The sequence below is a fragment of the Bos indicus x Bos taurus genome, chromosome 9, assembly GCF_003369695.1.
Source record: "Bos indicus x Bos taurus breed Angus x Brahman F1 hybrid chromosome 9, Bos_hybrid_MaternalHap_v2.0, whole genome shotgun sequence".
Lineage (NCBI taxonomy): Eukaryota > Metazoa > Chordata > Mammalia > Artiodactyla > Bovidae > Bos > Bos indicus x Bos taurus.
In genome coordinates, this window is record NC_040084.1 from 9,155,768 (window position 1) to 9,177,752 (window position 21,985).

General features: G+C 38.3%; 1 protein-coding gene across 2 annotated transcripts in view; it reads left to right on the forward strand.

Annotated features, from left to right (window-relative positions):
- The window catches only part of COL19A1 (collagen type XIX alpha 1 chain), a 445,397-nt gene that overhangs the window by 183,188 nt on the left and 240,224 nt on the right, over positions 1-21,985 (forward strand). Inside the window, exon 12 of one of the 2 annotated variants that reach the window (XM_027550856.1) lies at positions 19,659-19,712. The exons of the other annotated variant lie outside the window; for it this stretch is intronic. Within the exon in view, the coding sequence (XP_027406657.1) occupies positions 19,659-19,712 (54 nt within the window). The remainder of the gene's footprint in view (positions 1-19,658; positions 19,713-21,985) is intronic. 2 annotated transcript variants of the gene reach the window in all.

A 21,985-nucleotide genomic window follows, 5' to 3' on the forward strand; every position in this document is an offset into this window, starting at 1 on the left:
CAAAGTTATGTTCAAAATTCTTGAAGCTAGGCTTCAGCAGTATGCAAACTGAGGACTTTCAGATGTACAAGCTAGATTTCTTAGAAAAGGCCAAAGAACCAGAAGTCAAATTGTCAGCATTCATTATATCATAGAGAAAGCAAGGGAATTCCAGACAAACATCTATTTCGGCTTCATTGACTACACTAAAGCCTTTGACTGTGTGGATTACAACAAACTGTGGAAAACTCTTATAGAGATGGGAATACCAGACCAAGTAGCCTGTCTCCTGAGAAACCTTTATGCAGGTCAAGAAGCAGCAGCTAGAACCAGACATGAATCAATGGACTGGTTCAGAATTGGGAAAGGAATAAGTCAAGGCTGTGTATTATCACCCTGCATATTTAACTTATATGAAGATTACAACATGCAAAATGCCAGGATAGATGAATCACAAGCTGGAATCAAGATTGAGGGGAAAAATATCAACAACCTCAGATATGCAGGTGATACAGCTCTCATGGCAGAAAGCCAAGAGGAATTAAAGAGGGTGAAATGGATAAGGGTGAAAAAGGAGATTGCAAAAAGCTGACTTAAAACTCAACATTCAGAAAACTAAAATCATTGCATCTGATCCCATCACTTCATGACAAACGGATGGGGGAAAATGTGGAAGCAATGACAGATTTTATTTTCTTGGGCTCCAAAATCACTGCGGATGGTGACTGCAGCCACAAAAGTAAAAGATGCTTGCTCCTTGGAAGAAAAGCTATGACTAACCTAGACAGCATTTTAAAAAGCAGAGACATCACTTTGCCAACAAAGGTGTATACAGTCAAAGTTGTGGTTTCCAATAGTCATGTACAGATGTGAGAGTTGGACAGTAAAGAAACCTGAGCATTGAAGCATTGATGCCTTTGAATTGTGATGCTGGAATAGACCCTTGAGAGTCCCTTAGACTGCAAGGAGATAAAGCCAGTCAATCCTAAAGGGAATTCACCCTGAATGTTCATTGGAAAGACTGATGCTAAAGCTGAAGGTCCAATACTTTTGCCTCTTGATGCAAAGAGACAACTCATTGGAAAAGACCCTGATGCTGGGAAAGATTGACAGCTGGGAGAAAAGGGGACAACAGAGGGTGAGATGGTTGGATGGCATCACCAATTCAATGGGCATGAGTCTGAGTAAACTCCAGGAGGTGGTGAAGGACTGGAAAGCCTGCATGCTGCAGCCCATGGGGTTGCAAAGAGTCGACAAAACTTAGCAACTGAACAACAGAGGTAATATTCAAAAAACTTTTAAAGCTCAATAATAAGAGAAACATTAAAAGCAGGCAAAATATTTGTGTTTTTTTAATTTTATTTTTAAACTTTACAATATTGTATTAGTTTTGCCAAATATCGAAATGAATCCACCACAGGTATACATGTGTTCCCCATCCTGAACCCTCCTCCCTCCTCCCTCCCCATACCCTCCCTCTGGGTCGTCCCAGAGCACCAGCCCCAAGCATCCAGTATCGTGCATCCAACCTGGACTAGCGATTCATTTCATATATGATATTATACATGTTTCAATGCCATTGTCCCAAATCATCCCACCCTCTCCCTCTCCCAGAGTCCAAAAGACTGTTCTATACATCAGTGTCTCTTTTGCTGTCTCGTATAGAGGGTTATTGTTACCATCTTTCTAAATTCCATATATATGCATTAGTATACTGTATTGGTATTTTTCTTTCTGGCTTACTTTACTCTGCATAATAGGCTCCAGTTTCATCCACCTCATTAGAACTGATTCAAATGTATTCTTTATTTTTTTTTCTTTTGTTTTAAATTTATTTTATTTTTAAACTTTACAATATTGTATTAGTTTTGCCAAATATCGAAATGAACCCACCACAGGTATACCTGTGTTCCCCATCCTGAACCCTCCTCCCTCCTCCCTCCCCATACCCTCCCTCTGGGTCGTCCCAGTGCACCAGCCCCAAGCATGCAGTATCATGCATCAAACCTGGACTGGCAACTCGTTTCATACATGATATTATACATGTTTCAATGCCATTCTCCAAAATCTCCCCACCCTCTCCCTCTCCCACAGAGTCCATAAGACTGATTTATACATCAGTGTCTCTTTTGCTGTCTCGTACATGGTTATTGTTACCATCTTTCTAAATTCCATATATGTGCGTTAGTAAACTGTATTGGTGTTTTTCTTTCTGGCTTACTTCACTCTGTATAATAGGTTCCAGTTTCATCCATCTCATTAGAACTGATTCAAATGTATTCTTTTTAATGGCTGAGTAATACTCCATTGCGTGTATGTACCACAGCTTTCTTATCCATTCATCTGCTGATGGGCATCTAGGTTGCTTCCATGTCCTGGCTATTATAAACAGTGCTGCGATGAGCATTGGGGTACACGTGTCTCTTTCCCCTCTGGTTTCCTCAGTGTGTATGCCCAGCAGTGGGATTGCTGGATCATAAGGCAGTTCTATTTCCAGTTTTTTAAGGAATCTCCACACTGTTCTCCATAGTGGCTGTACTAGTTTGCATTCCCACCAACAGTGTAAGAGGGTTCCCTTTTCTCCACACCCTCTCCAGCATTTATTGCTTGTAGACTTATGGATTGCAGCCATTCTGACTGGTGTGAAATGGTACCTCATTGTGGTTTTGATTTGCATTTCTCTGATAATGAGTGATGTTGAGCATCATTTCATGTGTTTGTTAGCCGTCTGTATGTCTTCTTTGCAGAAACGTCTATTTAGTTCTTTGGCCCATTTTTTGATTGGGTCATTTATTTTTCTGGAATTGAGCTGTAGGAGTTGCTTGTATATTTTTGAGATTAGTTGTTTGTCAGTTGCTTCATTTGCTATTATTTTCTCCCATTCTGAAAGCAAAAGCAGGCAAAATATTTGAATGGACACTTCACTGAAAAAGATAATGTGAATGGGTAATAAGCACATGAAAAATCATTAATTATTGAGAAAATGCAATTGAAAACCAGTGAGATACCTCCATGCACTCACTAGAATGACTATAATTAAAAAGACTGAAAATACCAACTACTGGTGAGAAGCAGTAGTAATCTGACACCTTTACATTGATGAATGATACAGGCACTTTGGAAATTGGTTTGGAAATTTCCCAAAAGTTATACGTACACTTATAATGTGACCTGGCTATTACACACCTAGGCATTTTCCCAAGAGAAGTAAATCCATGTCCATACAAAGATTTTTATGCCATTGTACATAGGAGAATTTTTTTTTTAGAATTACTGAAAAATGGGAAACTAGTGAGTGGATAAACTAATGTGATATATGCATACAAAGAACACTACTCAGAAGTAAGAAATGAACTATTTACCCATGTAGCAACAGAATTATACGCATCAAAGAAGCCAGACTGAAAAAAAAAGACTCCTTGGTGTGTTGTCTATTATATGAAATTTCTAGGAAGCAGGCAAAACTGTAGACTAAAATCAAATCGGTGGTTGCCTCAGCTGCAGCTGTTAGGGGCAACTGACTACAAATGGGGACAAGAGAATTTTTTTACATGAGGGCATTTTAATTCTGAATTGTGGTGAACTATATAAATTGCAGAAATATATAAATTTACAAAAACTCAACCAACTGTACCTATAAAGCATGTCAATATTGTGGTATATAAATTATACCTTAGTAAAACTATTAAAAAGATGTTTAGCCTATAAGTAGAAATTTGAGGCTCATCAGCATCTAGATGACTCTAGCTATAAAAGTAGAGATGACACAGGAAAGTCTGCTGAAAAAGGAAGCCGAAGAAACTGTTTTCTACAGATCCCTGTAGAATAGCAGTATTTAGACGATGCAGCAAAAAAAGAAAATGTGGCTACAGACATAGAATAACAATGAAAGGAATGTAGTGTCTCACAAGCAAATAAGCTGGTTAAAAATATATCAAATGCTACTGATGGATCAAAGGAGGAAAAAGACTGAAAAGTATTCAGTGGTCAGACAAAACCTTAGCATGAGTGGTTTGTGAGCAGCAGGGAGGTTCCAAATCAGCTTGAGTGGCCTGCAAAGTGAGCGAGAGGTAACAGAATGAAGACAGGAAGTATGGGAGCCTGTTTCCAAGAGTTTATCTGGAAATGGAAGGAGCAGATGAAGCAGAAACTGACAGGAGAGAGGGAATTGAGAGATTTTTGTTTTAACAGAAGATTCAATAGCATATTTCAATGGAACCAAGAAGATGGAACAGAGGATGAAAGAATTCTTCCATGCTTTAGAATAGAGGAAAGGACAGTATAGATGTAAGTGAATTCATAGATTTCAAGGCATTAAGGGGACGCTTGTGTGGCAGCCTCTGTAGGAAGCATGGTCATGGAAGAGAAAAAGCAGGAGTCTTCATACCAAGAGTTTGAAGGAAGCAGTAGTTTAAGGACCTAGAATGAGGTTAGTGATCATGGCTTTATGGTGATACTTAACCTGCCCAGTTGTGTGACTCTCTCTAGGATTAGTCAGCAGCCAAAGAACAAGAGCGAAGGTGGATAGTTGGACTCACTGAGGATGGCTCTGGCAGAGGGACAAGAACAAGTGTGTTCAGAGTGGTGGTAACAGCAATTGAAGTGAGAGATCACGGATGTGGGCAAAAATGAAGACATTGTGGGCTAATAGATATTTTTCTCACTTGACTTCTTAGAAGCAGGTAGTTTATTTAAGAGGGATCTCAAGAAACAGGAGTAAGGAGATGGGGAGAATAAGTCAGGAAACAAGAAATAGATAATAAAAAAGGCACAACTGGGGCTGAGTCTTGCTGGGGACCCCTGAGAAGTTGACACATTAATATACTGACTCCTATTATGCTTTGGTAGAGGATTACTTCAAAGGGATCTTAAATTCTCCCACCCCCTAAATGTTGACAGCATCTAGAAGTCCATAGGAACTGAAGTCAGCTTCAGCTGAGAGCTGAGCCTAGGGCATGTGGTACAAGGTAAATTATAGCGAGTGAATGAAATCCCCATGAAGTTAAAGTAACTAAGCAAATAACTTGGAATGATAGGAGGAGCTCTTCGGCTGTGTGAAAGTTACATTTGTCCTGTTAGCTGTTGATTTGTCATTAGTAAAAGGTGATGAGAACGTGCAACTTGCAGAGTTACTTCTAGAATTAACATGAGCCCTTTCTATGTAAAGTGCTTGGCACAGAGCCTGGCAAATAGTAAAGCACATAGAATGGAAGCTAGTGTAATATTGCTACTATCTATTAAAATATCAGTAACATTAATAACTATCTGCATTGTGGATAATAATAGATTAATTCAAACTCTAAAAGAGCTTCACTACTTACCTGAATGCAATATTTTGGCATTGCACTGCAATTTTGTTTCAAAGTACATTAAGTTTTGGTATAGTTTTTTTAAATTTTTTAATTGAGTTATAATTAATTTACAATATTGTGTTAGTTTCAGATATATAGCAAAGTGATTCAGTTATGGGTGAGTGTGTGTGTGTGTGTGTGTGTGTGTGTGTGTGTGTATTGAAGTAAAAGTTGCTCAGTTGTGTCCGACTCTTTGCTACCCCCTGATCTATACAGTCCATGGAATTCTCCAGGCCAGAAGCCTTTCCCTTCTCCAGGGGATCTTGCCAACCCAGGGATCGAAACCAGGTCTCCCGCATTGCAGGAGGATTCTTTATCAGCTGAGCCACCAGGAAAGCCCAGTGTGTGTGTTTGTGTGTGTGTGTGTGTGTATGTGTGTGTGTGTGTATACACGTGTGTGTGTGTGTGGGCGGCGGGGGGGCGGGGGTGTATCTGGAAGCCCTTTGTGTGTGTGTGTATTTGGGTGCCGAAAATGTTCCTTCAGATTTTAAATGAAAATGAAAGACCCATTTTTCATTTTCACCAAGAACTTTATTGATCAGTGTAGTCACTGCTTTGCTCCACTGCCTTCTTCCATTTTTCAGGCAACTTCATAATTCCATCTTCCCAAAACGTTTTATCTTTTTGAGCAGAAATCTGTTACAGATGTTTTACAGAAGCCTTTCCAGGGAATTGAATATTTTCCATAAGAGAATTTTGTAAAGACTGAAATAAATGAACATTCAAAGGTGCAGTGTCTGTTGAATACAGTGGATGAGTCAGAACTTCCGCCAAGCTGTAACCATTTTTACTGCGCATCAAAGAGACATGAGGTCTTGCATAATCCAGATGGAAGATTATGCATTTTCTGTTGACTAATTCTGGACGCTTTTTGTCAAGTGCTGCTTTTGGTTGGTTTAATTGGGAGCAGTAATTCTTGGAATTAAGCTTTTAGTTTTCTGGAGGGAACCCATAATAGAGAACTCCCTTCTAATCCCATCTTATACACAACATCACCTTTTTTGGATAAAGACCAGCCTTTAGTGTGGTTGGTAGTGATTTATTTCACTTGCCCCGTAATCTCTTCTGTTCCACGTTATTGTACAGTATCCAGTTTTCATTGCCCATCACAGTTTGTTTTAAAAGTGGAATATTTTCTTTATGTTTCAGCAGAGAACCAAATGGAGAAATATGATCAAGAATGTTTCTTTTCCCCCTTTACTTATGTGGAACCCAAAATGAACAACATAACCAAGCTGGTGTAAATTATTTTCAGCATTTTATTTGGATATCTTGAGTATGCCAACTGTCTCCCACATATGTGTGCATTGATTGTTCTCAAGTCTTGATATGTTCACTATCAGCTGCAATTGGTCTGCCTGACCATGGAGCATCGTCCAGTGGGAAATTGCCAACATGAAACTTCACAAACCACTTTTGACACATTTGTTCAGTCACAGCACCACCTCCATACTGCACAATTTTTTTTTTTGCATTTCAGTTGCATTCTTACCTTTCTTGAAATAATAAAACACAGTATGCCAGAATGTTGCTTTTTTCCTTCCATCATCAGTATTAAAATGACTACACAAATATTCACCAATTTTGGTAAGTTATTAAGGCACACTTATATGACAACCGTCACAATACAATCTAACAAAATTGTTTTGAATTAAGTTAAAGACAATTAAGTGCTACTTAGTTCAGTTCCTCAAACGTGTCTGACTCTTTGCGACCCCATGGACTGCAGCATGCCAGGCTTCCCTGTCTTATCACCAACTCACAGAGCTTGCTCAAACTCATGTCCATTGAGTCGGTGATGCCATCCAACCATCTCATCCTCTGTTGTCCACTTCTCATGCCTTCAATCTTTCCCAGCACCAGAGTCTTTTCCAATGAATCAGTTCTTCCCATCAGGTGGCCAAAGTACTGGAGTTTCAGCTTCAGCATCAGTCCTTCCAATGAATATTCAGGACTGATTTCCTTTAGGATGTTGAATCTCCTTGCAGTCCAAGGGACTCTCAAGAGTCTTCTCCAGCACCACAGTTCAAAAGCATCAATTCTTCAACATTCAGCCTTCTTTATAGTCCAACTCTCACATCCATACATGACTACTGGAAAAACCACAGCTTTGACTAGACAGACCTTTGCTGGGAAAGTAATATCTCTGCTTTTTAATATGCTGTCTAGGCTCAGTTGATAAAGAATCCACCTGCAATTCAGGAGACCCTGATTCGATTCCTGGGTTGGGAACGTCTGCTGGAGAAGGGATAGGCTACCCACTCCAGTATTCTTGGGCTTCCCTTGTGGCTCAGCTGGTAAAGAATCCATCTGCAACGCGGGAGACCTGGGTTTGATCCCTGGGTTGGGAAGATCCCCTGGAGAAGGGAAAGGCTACCCACTCCAGTATTCTGGCCTGGACAATTCCATGGACTATACAGTCCATGGAGTCACAAAGAGTCAGACATGACTGAGCAACTTTCACTTCACTTCACTTTGCTTTCTTCCAAGGAGCAAGTATCTTTTAATTTCATGGCTGCAGTCACCATCTGCAGTGATTTTGGAGCCTAAGAAAATAAAATCTGTCACTGTTTCCATTGTTTCCCCATCTATTTGCAATGAAGTGATGAGACTAGATGCCATGATCTTAGTTTTCTGAATGTTGAGTTTTAAGCCAGCTTTTTCACTCTCCTCTTTCACTTTCATCAAGAGGCTCTTTACTTCCTCTTCACTTTCTGCCATAAGGGTTGTGTTATCTGCATATCTGAGGTTATTGATATTTCTCCTGGAAATCTTGATTCCAGCTTGTGCTTCATCCAGCCCAGCATTTCTTATGATGTACTCTGCATGTAAGTTAAATAAGCAGGGTGACAATATAAAGTCTTATCGTACTCCTTTCCCAATTTGGAGCCAGTCCGTTGTTCCATGTCTGGTTCTAACTGTTGCTTCTTGACCTGCATACAGATTTCTCAGGAGGCGTGTCAGATGGTCTGGTATTTCCACCTTTTGAAGAATTTTCCACAGTTTGTTTTGATATACACAGTCAAAAGCTTTGGTGTAATCAATAAAGCAGAAATAGATTTTTTTTTTTCTGGAATTCTGTTGCTTTTTTGATGATCCAACGGATGTTGGAAATTTGATCTCTGGTTCCTCTGCCTTTTCTAAATCCAGTTTGTACCTCTGCAAGTTCACGGTTCACATATTGTTGAAGCCTGGCTTGGAGAATTTTGAGTATTACTTTGCTAGCATGTGAGATGAGTGCAATTGTGCAGTAGTTTGAACATTATTTGGCATTGCATCTTATGGAAAAACCAAATGAAATCTTTGGCCAACCCAATTTCATTTGGTTATATATATATATATTACATACTATATATATATTGTATTAGGTGGGCCAAAAGATATATACATATATATGTATGTGTGTGTGTGTATATATATATATCCTTTTGCAGTCTTTTCCAAGTTTTTACAAGGTATTGAATATCGTTTTCTCTTCTATACAGTAGGTCCTTGCTGTTTGTCTTTTTATATGTAGTGAGTTTGTACATGTTAATCCCAAAGTCCTAATTCATCCCTCCCTGTCCTTTTCATACGTTTATTTTCTATAATAGTGAGTCTATTTCTGTTTTGTACATAAGTTCATTTGCATCATTTTTAAAGATTCCACACGTAGGTGATATATGATATTTGTCTTTGACTTAATTCACTTAATATGATAATCTCTAGGTCCATCCATGTTGTTGCAAAAGGTATTAGTTCATAAATTTTGGTATAGTTTTGAAAATAGTTTCATCAAAGAGTGGGTATTGGAAAAATTTTCATGAAATCTAATTTTCACTTATCTTGTTTCCTTTGGTTAGGATCACATTTATGATTTGTCAGACTAGAATGATTTATTGTATTTTCAAAGAAATCTCCTGAAAAGTTCTGTTGGTTTTGTTCTTTAATCTTTTCTGCTTTTGAACGTATCTAAGCACTGAGAAAAAACATAAATGGAACTACTGTCTAACAACCTCCGGTGTCAAATAAATTTTCTTTAATTCTAGCTTATTAAAGCCATAGTTTTGTTTTCACTCATTTTCTTCTCAATGGAGGGAAAAAGGAACAGCTGGTTACTATTGTCAACTTTCTTTTGTTTGGCATTTATTAAGTATGCAATTCTTGAGTATCCTTTTTTTTTTTTTTCTGTCTGGATGTAGAACTCCCACTGCTTTCAAAGAATGATAGAATTTACAATAAAGAGCTCTAAATTTACAATACTGAGCTCTACAGCTCACTTAGTACCTGTTAAAATAGTCACAATTGTCATTTAGCATTTCTTTTGTATTCCTTGTGGGTAGTTGCCTGATGTGTCCTTTGCACAACTTCCGGTTGGTATATCATTGTTTTTCTTATGAATGATAAAACCTCTGTGTACTAATGATGTTAAAATTTAAACCATCATATGATGCTTTTCCCATTTTATCATTTACCCTTTAGTTTATAATATTTTTGCCTTACAAGGTTATAATTAATATTTTATAAAATATATTATTTTTTATTATGAATGTCTTCTTTTGTCTCTACATTTAGACACCTTACTCACCATGAGCTCTGAGCTATGTTTCACTTATATTTCCTTCTGATCATTTAATATTTTTATTTTTAAGTGGGTTCTCTAACCCATGCAGAATTAACTTTAAAACAAAATTGCACAGTTACTCCTAATCGAGTCCATGGTGCTTATGATAGCATATTGTTTCAGTCTGCTGTAACATTTCATATCATGAATCTGTATTATATATACATATATATTCATAATACATATCAATAGCTCTGAGGTGGAAACAGTTTCACCATCCATGTGAAATTTGGCAATATCTGGAGACATTTTGTTTGTCAAGACTGAGAACAGAGAGCGTGTAGAAGAGACTGGCTACTGGCTAATAGCGAATAGAGGCCAGAATGATGCTAAACATCCTGTCACGTACAGGACAGCCGTCACAAGGAAGAATTGTCAACAATGCCAAGATTAAGAGCTTGATACGAGAGAGGAGAGGAGAGAGACCTTTGCCAGTTACAAGCTCAGTAGTGATGTTACCTGGCTGATGCCTGTGGGAGGCATTATCAGAGACTTTGCCTCCTGCTTTGCCGAAATCCCGATTTCTACACTGCATTTTCAGTTTTCCCTGGTCTGTTTTAAAACTAATGGGCTTAATAGTTTTAAGAGCGCAGGCTGTGGAGCCTGGGCTAAATTGGCATCCTACCCCTTTTAAGTTATATGACCTTGGGCAAGTTACTTAATCTCTCTGTTTTCAGTTCCTTTATCTGTAAAATGAGGGTAATAATTGTATCTTTACTCTAGATCGTCATAGAATTGCAGGATGCTTAAAGCAGTGCTTGGCACATAGTAAACATTATAGAAACATTGGTAGCAATGATAATAGTCAAGTAAATGACTTTTTTATGAACCTTATTTGATCACAGTGGCCCCCTATGTATAACTATATATTTAGTTTTTACATTAAAAATAATACTTTAAAAATTCATTGCCAATTTTTGCCACTGATTAATCTGAAGCAGCACATTTCTTCTTTAACTGTCTGCCGTATCTCTTGTCCTCTTCCCATGCAATGTAAACCCCATCAGAATATCAACTCTGTTCTCTATGTTATTGTTCATATTATTATTATTATTTAACTTTTATTACTGTCAAGTTGAAGGTTTTCTCGTAGACACTTACCTCTTTAGTATATAGAGTTGCTTATGTTTTCTATCAGAGCCTTTAATTTTGAATAAAGACTATATTTATTTTTAGTTGCATCTGTAAGTTGATGATTATATCTATGGAATTATATTTGTCTTCTAGTATTAAAAATTTCACTTTATTAACTTGTACTGAACACATTTTATATCAATATGTAAACATGTGTTGTTTTGGATCCTCTTACTAAATATTTTCTTCTGGGTATTTCTGAAGTTCTTAATTCCTATTTTGTTTTCTGTCATACATGCCACTCTCTGGATTAGCATAGTCCAGTGAAATTTTCAATGGTGATGTAAATATTTTAACCTGCACAGTCCAATATACCCAGCACTACTGAGCACTTGAAATGTGGCTAGGGTAACGGAAAATCTGAATTTTAAATTTTATTAAATAGCCATGTGTGGCCAGTGGCTACCATCCTGGAGAAACCACTCTACAGGCATCTCTTTACCCTCCATTTGCAGTTCAACATCTTCAGTTTCATTCTAACTTAACCCTATTTCACTGAATGACTAAATGTGTTCATGTGGCCTTTTGTTTGCCCTGTATATAATATGGATTTCTTATATTCCAAGTATAACCGAATTATTTTTTGCTTCATTTCCTGCATTTTTCAATAGGGTAATAATGCGTAGTCTTAGATGATTGTTCAGTGGTCGAACATTTTTCCCTTCTTCCCTTCTTGGTCTTTGGCCTAATAATTAAATCAACAAAAGACAGATGAACAGGAGAAAAAGTTTTCATTCAAGAGCCCTATAAAAACATGACACCTAAAGGTAAGCTGAGGTTTATCTGCCCTGGGAGCTAAGGAGTACGATGGGCCAGGCTTCAGAGAGAAGACAATTCACAGGCAGATGAGAAGGGCACGTGTGTGTTAATCAGATGTTTGCCTGCCATGCAGTTAAGTCTTTGGATAAAAGGTGAGCTCTGGTAGTAGCTCCGTTTCTGGGCCAAGCCCCCTAGTAAATTCTTTGAGGCAATGAAGGGAGAGAACAAAGCTGTTCCTGAGAGTTATGGTGGCTTAATTGCCTTTAGAGCGAAACAGTCCACTTACCGCATACGAGCGGCACATTTTGGGGTGGCGTGTGCTGTTGCTGCTTGTTTGGAACTGCACCTGTGTATTTCTACTTGTAGACTATTTAAAATATTCTCTCTTAAAATCAAGTGCTTGCTCTTTTAATTGAAGTATAATTGATGTTTAGTATTACATTAGCTTCAGGTGTACAACATAGTGATTCAGGATTTTTGTAGAGTATACGCCATTTAAGGTTACTACCAAATAACGGCTATGTATTTCTTGCTGTATAATATACAGTTGTAATGTATTTATTCTGTGTATAGTAGTTTGTACCTCTTCATCTCATATCTCTATCGTGCCCTTTTCCCGCTCCACTAATAACCATCAGTTTGCTGTCTGTCTTTATGAGCCTGTTTCTACTGGGTTATGTTCCTTTGATTCATGTTTTAGAATCCACAGGTGAGTGACAACATAGAGTGTTTGTCTTGTGTCTGACATACTTCACTAAGCATAGTGCCCTCCACATCTCCACATACTGTTGCAAATGGCAAAATGTCATTCTTTTTATGGCTGAGTAGTATTCCATTGTGTGTGTGGTCTCTGTGTGTGTGTACATCACATCCTCTTTATCTATTCGTCTGTTCATGGACACAGATTGCTTCCATATCTTGGCTACTGTAAATAATAATGTGAACATTTGGGTGCATGATATATTCTCAAATTAGTGTTCTTGTTTTCTTTGGATATATGCCCAGTAGTGGAATTTCTGGGTCATATGGTAGTTTTATTTTTAGTTTTTTTAAGAACCTCTATACTGTTTTTCACAGTGACTACACAAATTTGCATTCTCCCCAACAATGTAAAAGGGCTCCTTTTTCTACAAATCCTCACCAACATTTATCATTCGGGGTCTGTTAGATGATAACAGTTCTCACAGGTATGAGGTGATGTCATTGTATTTTTGACTGGCATTTTTCTGAAGATTACAGTATTAAGCATTTTTTTCCTTGACTGACATATATCTGTTTGTCTTCTTTGGAAAAACGTTCAGTCTTCTGTCCGTTTTCAATTGAATTTTTTTTTTTTTTGCTTTTGAGTTATATGAAGTGTTTATGTATTTTGGATATTAACCCATTATCAGTCATATCATTTGCTAAAATATTTTCCCCATTCATTATGGTGTCTTTTTGTTTTTGTTGCTGTGCAAAACTTTATGTTTAATGAGTACCAATTAGTTCTTTCTCTGCTTTTGTTTCCTTTGCCTTAGGAGACAGATCTGTGCAAACTTTGCTATTATTTATGTCAGTGTTCTATGTTTTCTTCTAGGTATTTCATGGTTTCCAGACTTACATTTAGGCTTTTAACCCATTTTTCTTTTCTTTTTTTTTCCTTTTTATTTTATTTTTATTTTCTTTACTTTACAATATTGTATTGGTTTTGCCATACATCAACATGAATCTGCCGCAGGTGTACACGTGTTCCCCATCCTGAACCCCCTCCCACCTCCCTCCCCATACCATCCCTCTGGGTCATCCCAGTGCACCAGCCCCAAACATCCTGTATCATGCATCAAACTTGGACTGGTGATTTGTTTCTTATATGATATTATACATGTTTCGATGCCATTCTCCCAAATCATCCCACCCTCTCCCTCTCCCACAGAGTCCAAAAGACTGTTCTATACATCTGTGTCTCTTTTGCGTCTCACATGCAGGGTTATCATTACAATCTTTCTAAATTCCATATATATGCATTAGTATACTGTATTGGTGTTTTTCTTTCTGGCTTACTTCACTCTGTATAATAGGCTCCAGTTTCCTCCACCTCATTAGAACTGATTCAAATGTATTCTTTTTAATGGCTGAGTAATACTCCATTGTGTATATGTACCACAGCTTTCTTATCCATTCATCTGCTGATGGACATCTAGGTTGCTTCCATGTCCTGGCTATTATAAACAGTGCTGCGATGAACATTGGGGTACATGTGTCTCTTTCAGTTCTGGTTTCCTCGGTATGTATTAACCCATTTTTCTGATAGTTCATTAGTGTATAGAAATGAAGCAGATTTCTGTATATTAATTTTGTATCCTGCAATTTTACTGAATTTATTGTGAGCTCTAGTAGATTTTTGGTGGTGTTTTTAGGATTTTCTTTCTAGAGTATTTTTTTTAATTTAAATTTATTTATTTTAATTAGAGGCTAATTACTTTACAATATTGTATTGATTTTGCCATACATCAGCATGAATCTGCCACGGGTGTACATGTGTTCCCCATCCTGAACCCCCCTCCCACCTCCCTCCCCATACCATCCCCCTGGGTCATCCCAGTGCACCAGCCCCAAACATCCTATATTCTGCATTGAACCTGGACTGGCAATTCGTTTCTTATATGATATTATACATGTTTCGATGCCATTTTCCCAAATCATCCCACCCTCTCCCTTTCCCACAGAGTCCAAAAGATTCTTCTATACATCTGTCTCTTTTGCTGTCTCGCATACAGGGTTATCATTACCATCTTTCTAAATTCCATATATATGCGTTAGTATACTGTATTGGTGTTTTTCTTTCTGGCTTACTTCACTGTGTATAATAAGCTCCAGTTTCATCCACCTCATTAGAACTGATTCAAATGTGTTCTTTTTAATGGCTGAGTAAATACTCCATTGTGTATATGTACCACAGCTTTCTTATCTATTCATCTGCTGATGGACATCTAGGTTGCTTCCATGTCCTGGCTATTATAAACAGTGCTGCGATGAACATTGGGGTGTTTTACTTTGTATAGTGTAGTATTGTACTATACTATACAAAATACTTTGTATAGTATTTTGAGTTTATATAATATGAGAAAATGTCCTAACTTTATCCTTTTACATATCCAGTTTACTGAGCACCACTTATTGAAGAGACTGTCTTTTCCCCATTATATATTCCTGCCTCCTTTATCAGAGATTAATTGAGCATAGGTTTATGGATTTATTTCTGGGCTTTCTTTCCTGTTTCATTTCTCTATATGTCTGTTTTTTGTGCCAGTGCCACGCTGTTTTGATTATTGTAGATTTGTAGAATAGTCTGAAGTCAGGGAATGTGATACCTATAGCTTTGTTTTGTTTTCAAGATTTCTTTGGCAATTTGGGGTCATTTCAGATTCTATATAGATTTGAGGGTTAGGTCTTCTAGTCTGGAAAATTTGGTCTTCTATTCATAGGTATTAGTATATAGAAATGTAGCAGATTTCTGTATATTAATTGTGTATCCTTCGATTTTACTGAATTCATTGATGAGATCTAGTAGATTTTTGGTGGTGTCTTTAGGGTTTTCTATGTATAGTGTCATATCATGTGCAAAAGGGACAGTTTTACTTCTTACTAATTTGGATGATTTTATTTATTTTTCTGTCTGATTGCTATGGGTAGGACTTCTAATACTATTTGACCTTAAGTGCTGATAAAAGACATCCTTGGCATGTTTCTGATCTTGGAGGAAATGTTTCTGGCTTTTCCCTACTGATTATGATGTGAGCTATGGGCCTATTATATATGGCTTTCATTATGTTGAAGTATGTTCCCTCACTACCCACTTTGTGGAGAGTTTTTGTCATAAATGCATGTTGAATTTTGAAAAATCTTTTCTGTATCTATTGTGATGATTATACGACTTCTATTTTTCACTTTGTTAATGTGGTGTATCATACTGACTTACAAATATTGAACTATTCTTGTGTCCCTGGAGTAAATTCCACTTGATCATGATATATGATCCTTTTGATCTATTTTTGGATGCAGTTTGCTATTTTATTATTTGGTTATTTGAGATTTTTCTGGTTTCCTGAGGTAGTCTTGCATATCACTATAAACTTCCCTCTTAGAACTGCTTTTGCTTCATCCCATAGGTTTTTGAATTATTGTGTTTTCATTTTTTTTATTTATTTTTTCATTTTTTTTATTTATTTTTTCATTTATTCTCAGATTTATTCAGGGATTCATTGGTTGTTTAGTAGCATATTGTTTAGCCTCCATGTGTTTGTGGGGATTTTTTGAATTTTTTTCTTGTAGTTGATTTCTAATCTTAGACTACTCTGGTCAGAAAAGATGACTGATATAATTTCAATCTTCTTAAAAATGAGACTTGTTTTGTGGCCTAGAATGTGATTTATCCTGGAGAATGTTCCATGTGCACTTGAAAATAATGTACATTCCTTTGTTTTTTACTGAAATGTTTATATATTTAACTCAACTGATCTAATATGTCACTTAAAGCCTCATTGATTTTCTGTGTGAATGACCTGCCCATTGATGTATGTAGGATGGTAATATCCCCCTACTATTATTGTGTTGGTTACAATTCTTCATTGTCTGTTAACATTTGTTTTATGTATAGAAGTGTTACTGTGTTGAGTTCATATATATTTACAATTGTTATATCTTTTTAGATTGAGCCCTTGGTCATTCTTTGTCTCTTGTTTACAGTTTTAAAATCTATTGTGTCTGAAAAATTATTGCTACTCCATTCCTTTTTGTTAATTTAAGTGTAGTTGACTTACAATATTTTATTAGTTTCAGGTATATAATATAGGGATTCATTATTTTTACAGGTGATATTCTCTTTAAAGCTATCACAAAATAATGGCTGTATTTCCCCATACTGTACACTACATTCATGTTGCTTTTCCATTTTACCCATAGTGATTTGTATCTCTTGCAACTGGCTGGCAGGGCCAGGTCCTGGGGTCTCTAGTGAAGAGCCCAGGGGTTCCAGAGCTGCTTTGGGACCACTAGTAGAAGAGCCTGATTCCTGACATAGCTAGCTGCAAAGTCTGTGGTGTTCTGAAGCTTGTTTCAGCCTGGTGATGAGTGGTATCAGGTCCCAGGGCAGCTGGCTGAGTGGCCCAAGGTGTCTCAAAGCTGATGTTGGCCATCTGGTGAGTGGAGCTGAATCCCAGGGTGTCCTGTAACTGGCACCTGCCTACTGGTAGGTGAGGCTGGCACTGAGTCTAGAGTAGGCTGGATGGTAGGCCCAGGCCATAGGTCTCTGGCTACAGGGCCCTGGACATCCCAGGTCGAGTGTGTGCACACTAGTGTGTGAACTGGATCCTCAGTCCACTGGTAGGCAGGGATGTATCCAGGGGCATCTGTGGGCTCCGGTTAAGACCGGGGAGTCTTATTTTCCTTCTTCATAACCTGTCCCTCTCTACTCTGCCTTTTGACTTTAGTTCCTCACTGCTTCTCTCTTTGGTTCTATAAAAGAACCTGGCATTCAGACCCCAACAGATGGTTATTGTGTGACATTAGTCTGCTGTCTTCTCAGACATTTTTCTGAATCAGGTCTTATTCCTTGCCTTGACAACAACAACAAAATCTAGGGATTCTTAAGGCATCCTGCTTTCTGATGAGCTCTGTCCTCACCCAGTTAGTTCGTTGTTCTAAGACATCCAGTGCTGGCACCTACACGTCGTTGAGTTAGCGCAGGTCTGGGCTCTAGGGCTAATAAGCTAGAGAAGATTCCAAAGTTGTACTTGCCAGCACCAGTGTCCACGTGGTAGAATGAGCTCCCCATAATTGCTGCTGCTGATGTCTGTGTCACCGGGATGAGGTCTACCTGCCTCCTTATTCTCTGAGAGACTCCCCAAGATCAGCATGTGGGTCTGCTCCAGGCTTCTTTCAAATTACTGCTTCTGTCCTGGGTACTAAATCATGTGAGTCTTTGTGTGTGCCCTTTAAGTGCAGAGCCTCTATTTTCCACAGCTCTCTGGCTCTCCTGAAGGTGATCCCCACTAGCCTTCAAAGCCAAATATTTTAGGGACTCATATTTCCAGGGCAGGATCCCAGAGCTGGGGATCTCAGTGTGGGGCTTGGATCCCTTGCTTCTTGGGGGAACTTCTGCAGTTGTAACTACTCTCCCCTTTGTGGGTTGCCCACCTTGGAGTATAAGATTTGACTGTACCTCGTCTCCATTCTCCATTCCACCTACCTGTCATTGTGGTTCCTTCTTTATATCTTTAGTTGTAGAAGAGCCCTTCTGTTAGTTTTCATTGGTAGATGTTGTATAAGTAGTTGTGATTCTGGTGTATCTAGGAAAGCAGGTAAGTTCAGGGTCTTCCTACTTCACCATCTTGGCCCAGGAAGTGCTTGCTTTTCTTTTCTTGCAGATAAAAATAATAATGCTTATTGTCTTAAAAAGCAAAGAGCAAGAGAATATATAAAGAAGAGAATAAAAATCACCCTGGTGGCACAAAGCAGAGATAACTATTAATACTACTGCTGCTACTATTATTACTACTTTACACACAGAGAGTAATGTGCAATGCACTTAGGGCAGAATGAGTTCTTTATACACACAGCATATTCTCTTATTTTTAAACACTTTACAAATTATACACATAATACATGTTTATTTAAAAATTGAAAAACATTGAAGAATATACTGAAGAAAATAAAATTTCCCATAGTCATAGAATGCATAGATTATTTACTTTTATTTTTCTGATTTGTTTGCTTTCATTAGTTCTTCTGAGACTCATAGGTAGATTTAGACACAGGTAGATAGGTGGATGGTTAGGTAGACAGACTTAAAAAAAATTTTTTTTTAATTATACCATAGATATGCAGCATGCATACTCAGGCGCTCAGTTGCATCTGACTCTTGGTGACCCTCTGGACTGTACCCTGCCAGGCTCCTCTGTCCATGGAATTTTCCAGGCAAAAACACTGGAGTGGGTTGCTATTTCCTCCAACAGGCAATTTCCCAACCCAGAGATTGAACCCACATTTCTTGCATCTGCTGCATTGGCAGGCGATTCCTTAACCACTGTGCCACCTGGAAAGCCCACCATAGATATGCAGGGTATACCAGTAAAAGCATATACCTTTCAGATAGTAATCAAACAAAAATACAGGCAACTATGAGATGTGTCATCAACAATGTTGTTAGTGGCCATTATGAACACTTGTAGTTTTACAGTAATAAAAACAGGTATTCATTAACATTTATTCACTAAATTTGTTAAATAATTGTATCTTTTTATATCATAAGAACTTTCCTATAGTATAAACTAAAATTCATAAACATGATTGTAGTGGTTGGAGCACATACCATTATATCTCTATGCTGTAATTTACCCAGTTCCCTATTACTGGACATTGAGAATGTTTCTCTTCTTACTACTATGAATAGCACTGCGCTCTACATCTTAGTGCGTAAAACTCTTCATCTCTGTTTATTTTCTTGGGATTCATTCTTAGCAGTAAAATCACTGGTCCCAATGAAATGAACATATTTAAGACCCTTGTTATATATTAACAAATTGCCCTCCTGAAAGTTCTTTGTTGCTTATAGAAAAAAAAATAATCCTTGTTCTATTTATACACTTTAATCATTTTTATGCAGCTTTTCTTTGAACCTTTAAACTTCTTTTTGGTTTTAGGACTCAGAATTGTTTTTTAATAAATGTTTCTTTCAAGGGATTAGCAAAGTAATCATGTTGTTATAAATACCCAAACAATGTAACTCTTTTATTTTCTCTTAGTAAAGATCTTCAGATTTAACATTTTTCACTGTATAAATTGTTTCTTTCTAGGGTGAACCAGGAGAGAAAGGAGATCCAGGTTTGTCAGGCGTTAATGGACAAGATGTAAGCCTAACTTTCTTTTTTCTAACACAGTGTTTACGTTTGGCCACTGAAATATGCTTATTGTCTAATGCTACTAAGACTTGACTATCCTTGGAAGAACTAGCTACAATTATTCAATTATTGCAAAGTAAGAATCAAGGTAGTTTGTGTGTGTGTGTGTGTGTGTGTGTGTGTGGCTCAGTAGAGGCCCAGTTTTTCTTGTTTTTTTTTGTTTTGAAGGCCACAGACTTTATTGATTTAAAAAGCTTTACAAGGACAGTGACTGTTCTGCCAAACAGAGGGAAAATAGCGTAAAACAGACCAGGGAATGGGGGGGAGGGCTGCGTGATCGTTGGTCAATTTCTAGTGCTAAAGAAAATTGAAGACCTTTTCCAGGAATGACTGAAGGACACATGCGGTGCCAATGCCAAGCAGGCCCAATATGTTTACTGTCGAAACTACCAGGTAGTTCCCTGGTTTTATATACCTCTTATTATACTCATTCTTCACGGTCCTTTCTTCCTTGATAGTCTGGCTTCCATTTCTTCTCTCTTCCTTTCTCGGTCTTTTTTCTTTTTACATATATGCTGCTGTGACCTGTGTTATGACCCAGGCTACACTTTGCATCTTACCCCCAGTCTTTGTCTGCTGAGGGGTCTATTGAGGTCATATCTCAGGGATGAAAAGAAAAAAAGGAGGGGACCCTCTGTATCCGTGTCACTCCCCCTCCATTGCACCTGTTCCCCAATCTCAGGGCTCCTGTCCTAGGTGTCAAGTCCTCCCACCTGCCCCCTCACCCCAAGGCAGTTGTCCCCCCAGAACTTCACTTGTATTCTCATGATGGAATTTAGAGGGTAGATAAAATCTTGATTTTCCTCTAAATGTAGACTACTCTCCTTTCAGACCATAAGATTCACCATTTACTGTAGATATACTCCTTATTAAGGCAAGTATCCACAATGAGAATTATTTCTTTTCCCATGGTTTCCCTTCTTCACTTCATAAAAATGTTTTAAGAAAGTTCTGAAGGGCCATACTACTTACTTTTTGGACAGAGGAATAGACAATAAGCTAGATCGGGTTCCCTAATGCCCAGATGTTGTAAAATCCATCTGGTCTGCAGCACAGAGGGAAGGGAGGCTGAACACTGTAATCCTGGGGCCTATGAACAAAATAAGACCTGGAGGGTTTGTTGTTGTTGTTCAGTTCCCACTTCGTGTCTGTTCTTTGTGACCCGATGGCCTGCAGCAGGCCAGGCTTCCCTGTCCTTCACTGTCTCCCAGAGTTCGCTCAAGTTCGTGTCTATTGAGTCAGTGATGCCATCCAACCATCTCATCCTCTGTTATCTCCTTCTCCTTTTGCCTTCAGTCTTTCCCAGCATCAGGGTCTTTTCCAATGAGTTGACTCTTCATATAAGATGACCCCAATTGGAACTTCAGCTTCAGCATCAGTCCTTCCAATGAATATTCAAGGTTGATTTCCTCTAAGATTGATTGGTTTAATCTCCCACTGTCCAAGGGACTCTCAAAGAGTCTTCTCCAGCACCACAATTCAAAAGCATCATTTCTTCAGTGTTCAATCTTCTTATGGTCCAACTCTCACATCCATACATGACTCCTGGAAAAACCATACCTTTGACTAGACAGACCTTTGTCAGCAAAGTGAAGTCTCTGCTTTTTAATCTTCTGTCTAGACTTGTCATAGTTTTCCTTCCCCTGGATGGGGAGGGGTCCAAAGAGAACTATCCCAGAAGCTAACCCGACTAATTGACCCAAGCTTGAGGCTCTGGCCCCCACAGTTTTCTTCTCTTACTTCCTAAGAAGCCCTATTTGCACCTTTAATATGACATGCTTCTTGTTCCTATCTTCTTAAAAGGATTTTTCTCCACCAGAGAGAGGGAGTTAGCACCAGTGTCTTGGAGCTAAGGGAGTCTGCCTCTCTCTGCCTCGTTACAGCACAGTAGGGTGCTGGATGGCCATTGGCCATTGGCCCCTGCAGGTAATAGAGCTACTAATTCCCCACTGCCCTGTCACTGGAGATACCTGGTGTAGTGGTCAGAGTTCTACGGTGGGAAGCAAAGCTGAATGTGTGTCCCAGTTCTGTCACCTGTGGAGAAAATCACTTCTCAGAGCCTGTTGGGTTCTGAAGCCCCCATCACTGCAATGTCCTCTCATCTAATACAAAGAGATCATTAAGACTGGTTAGGATTAGAGTCTTGAGAAGTACGATGGAATTTGAAGCCTTCATTTGGGCTTTTGGGACTCCAGTTGCATGTAGGGAAAACACAGTGAGAG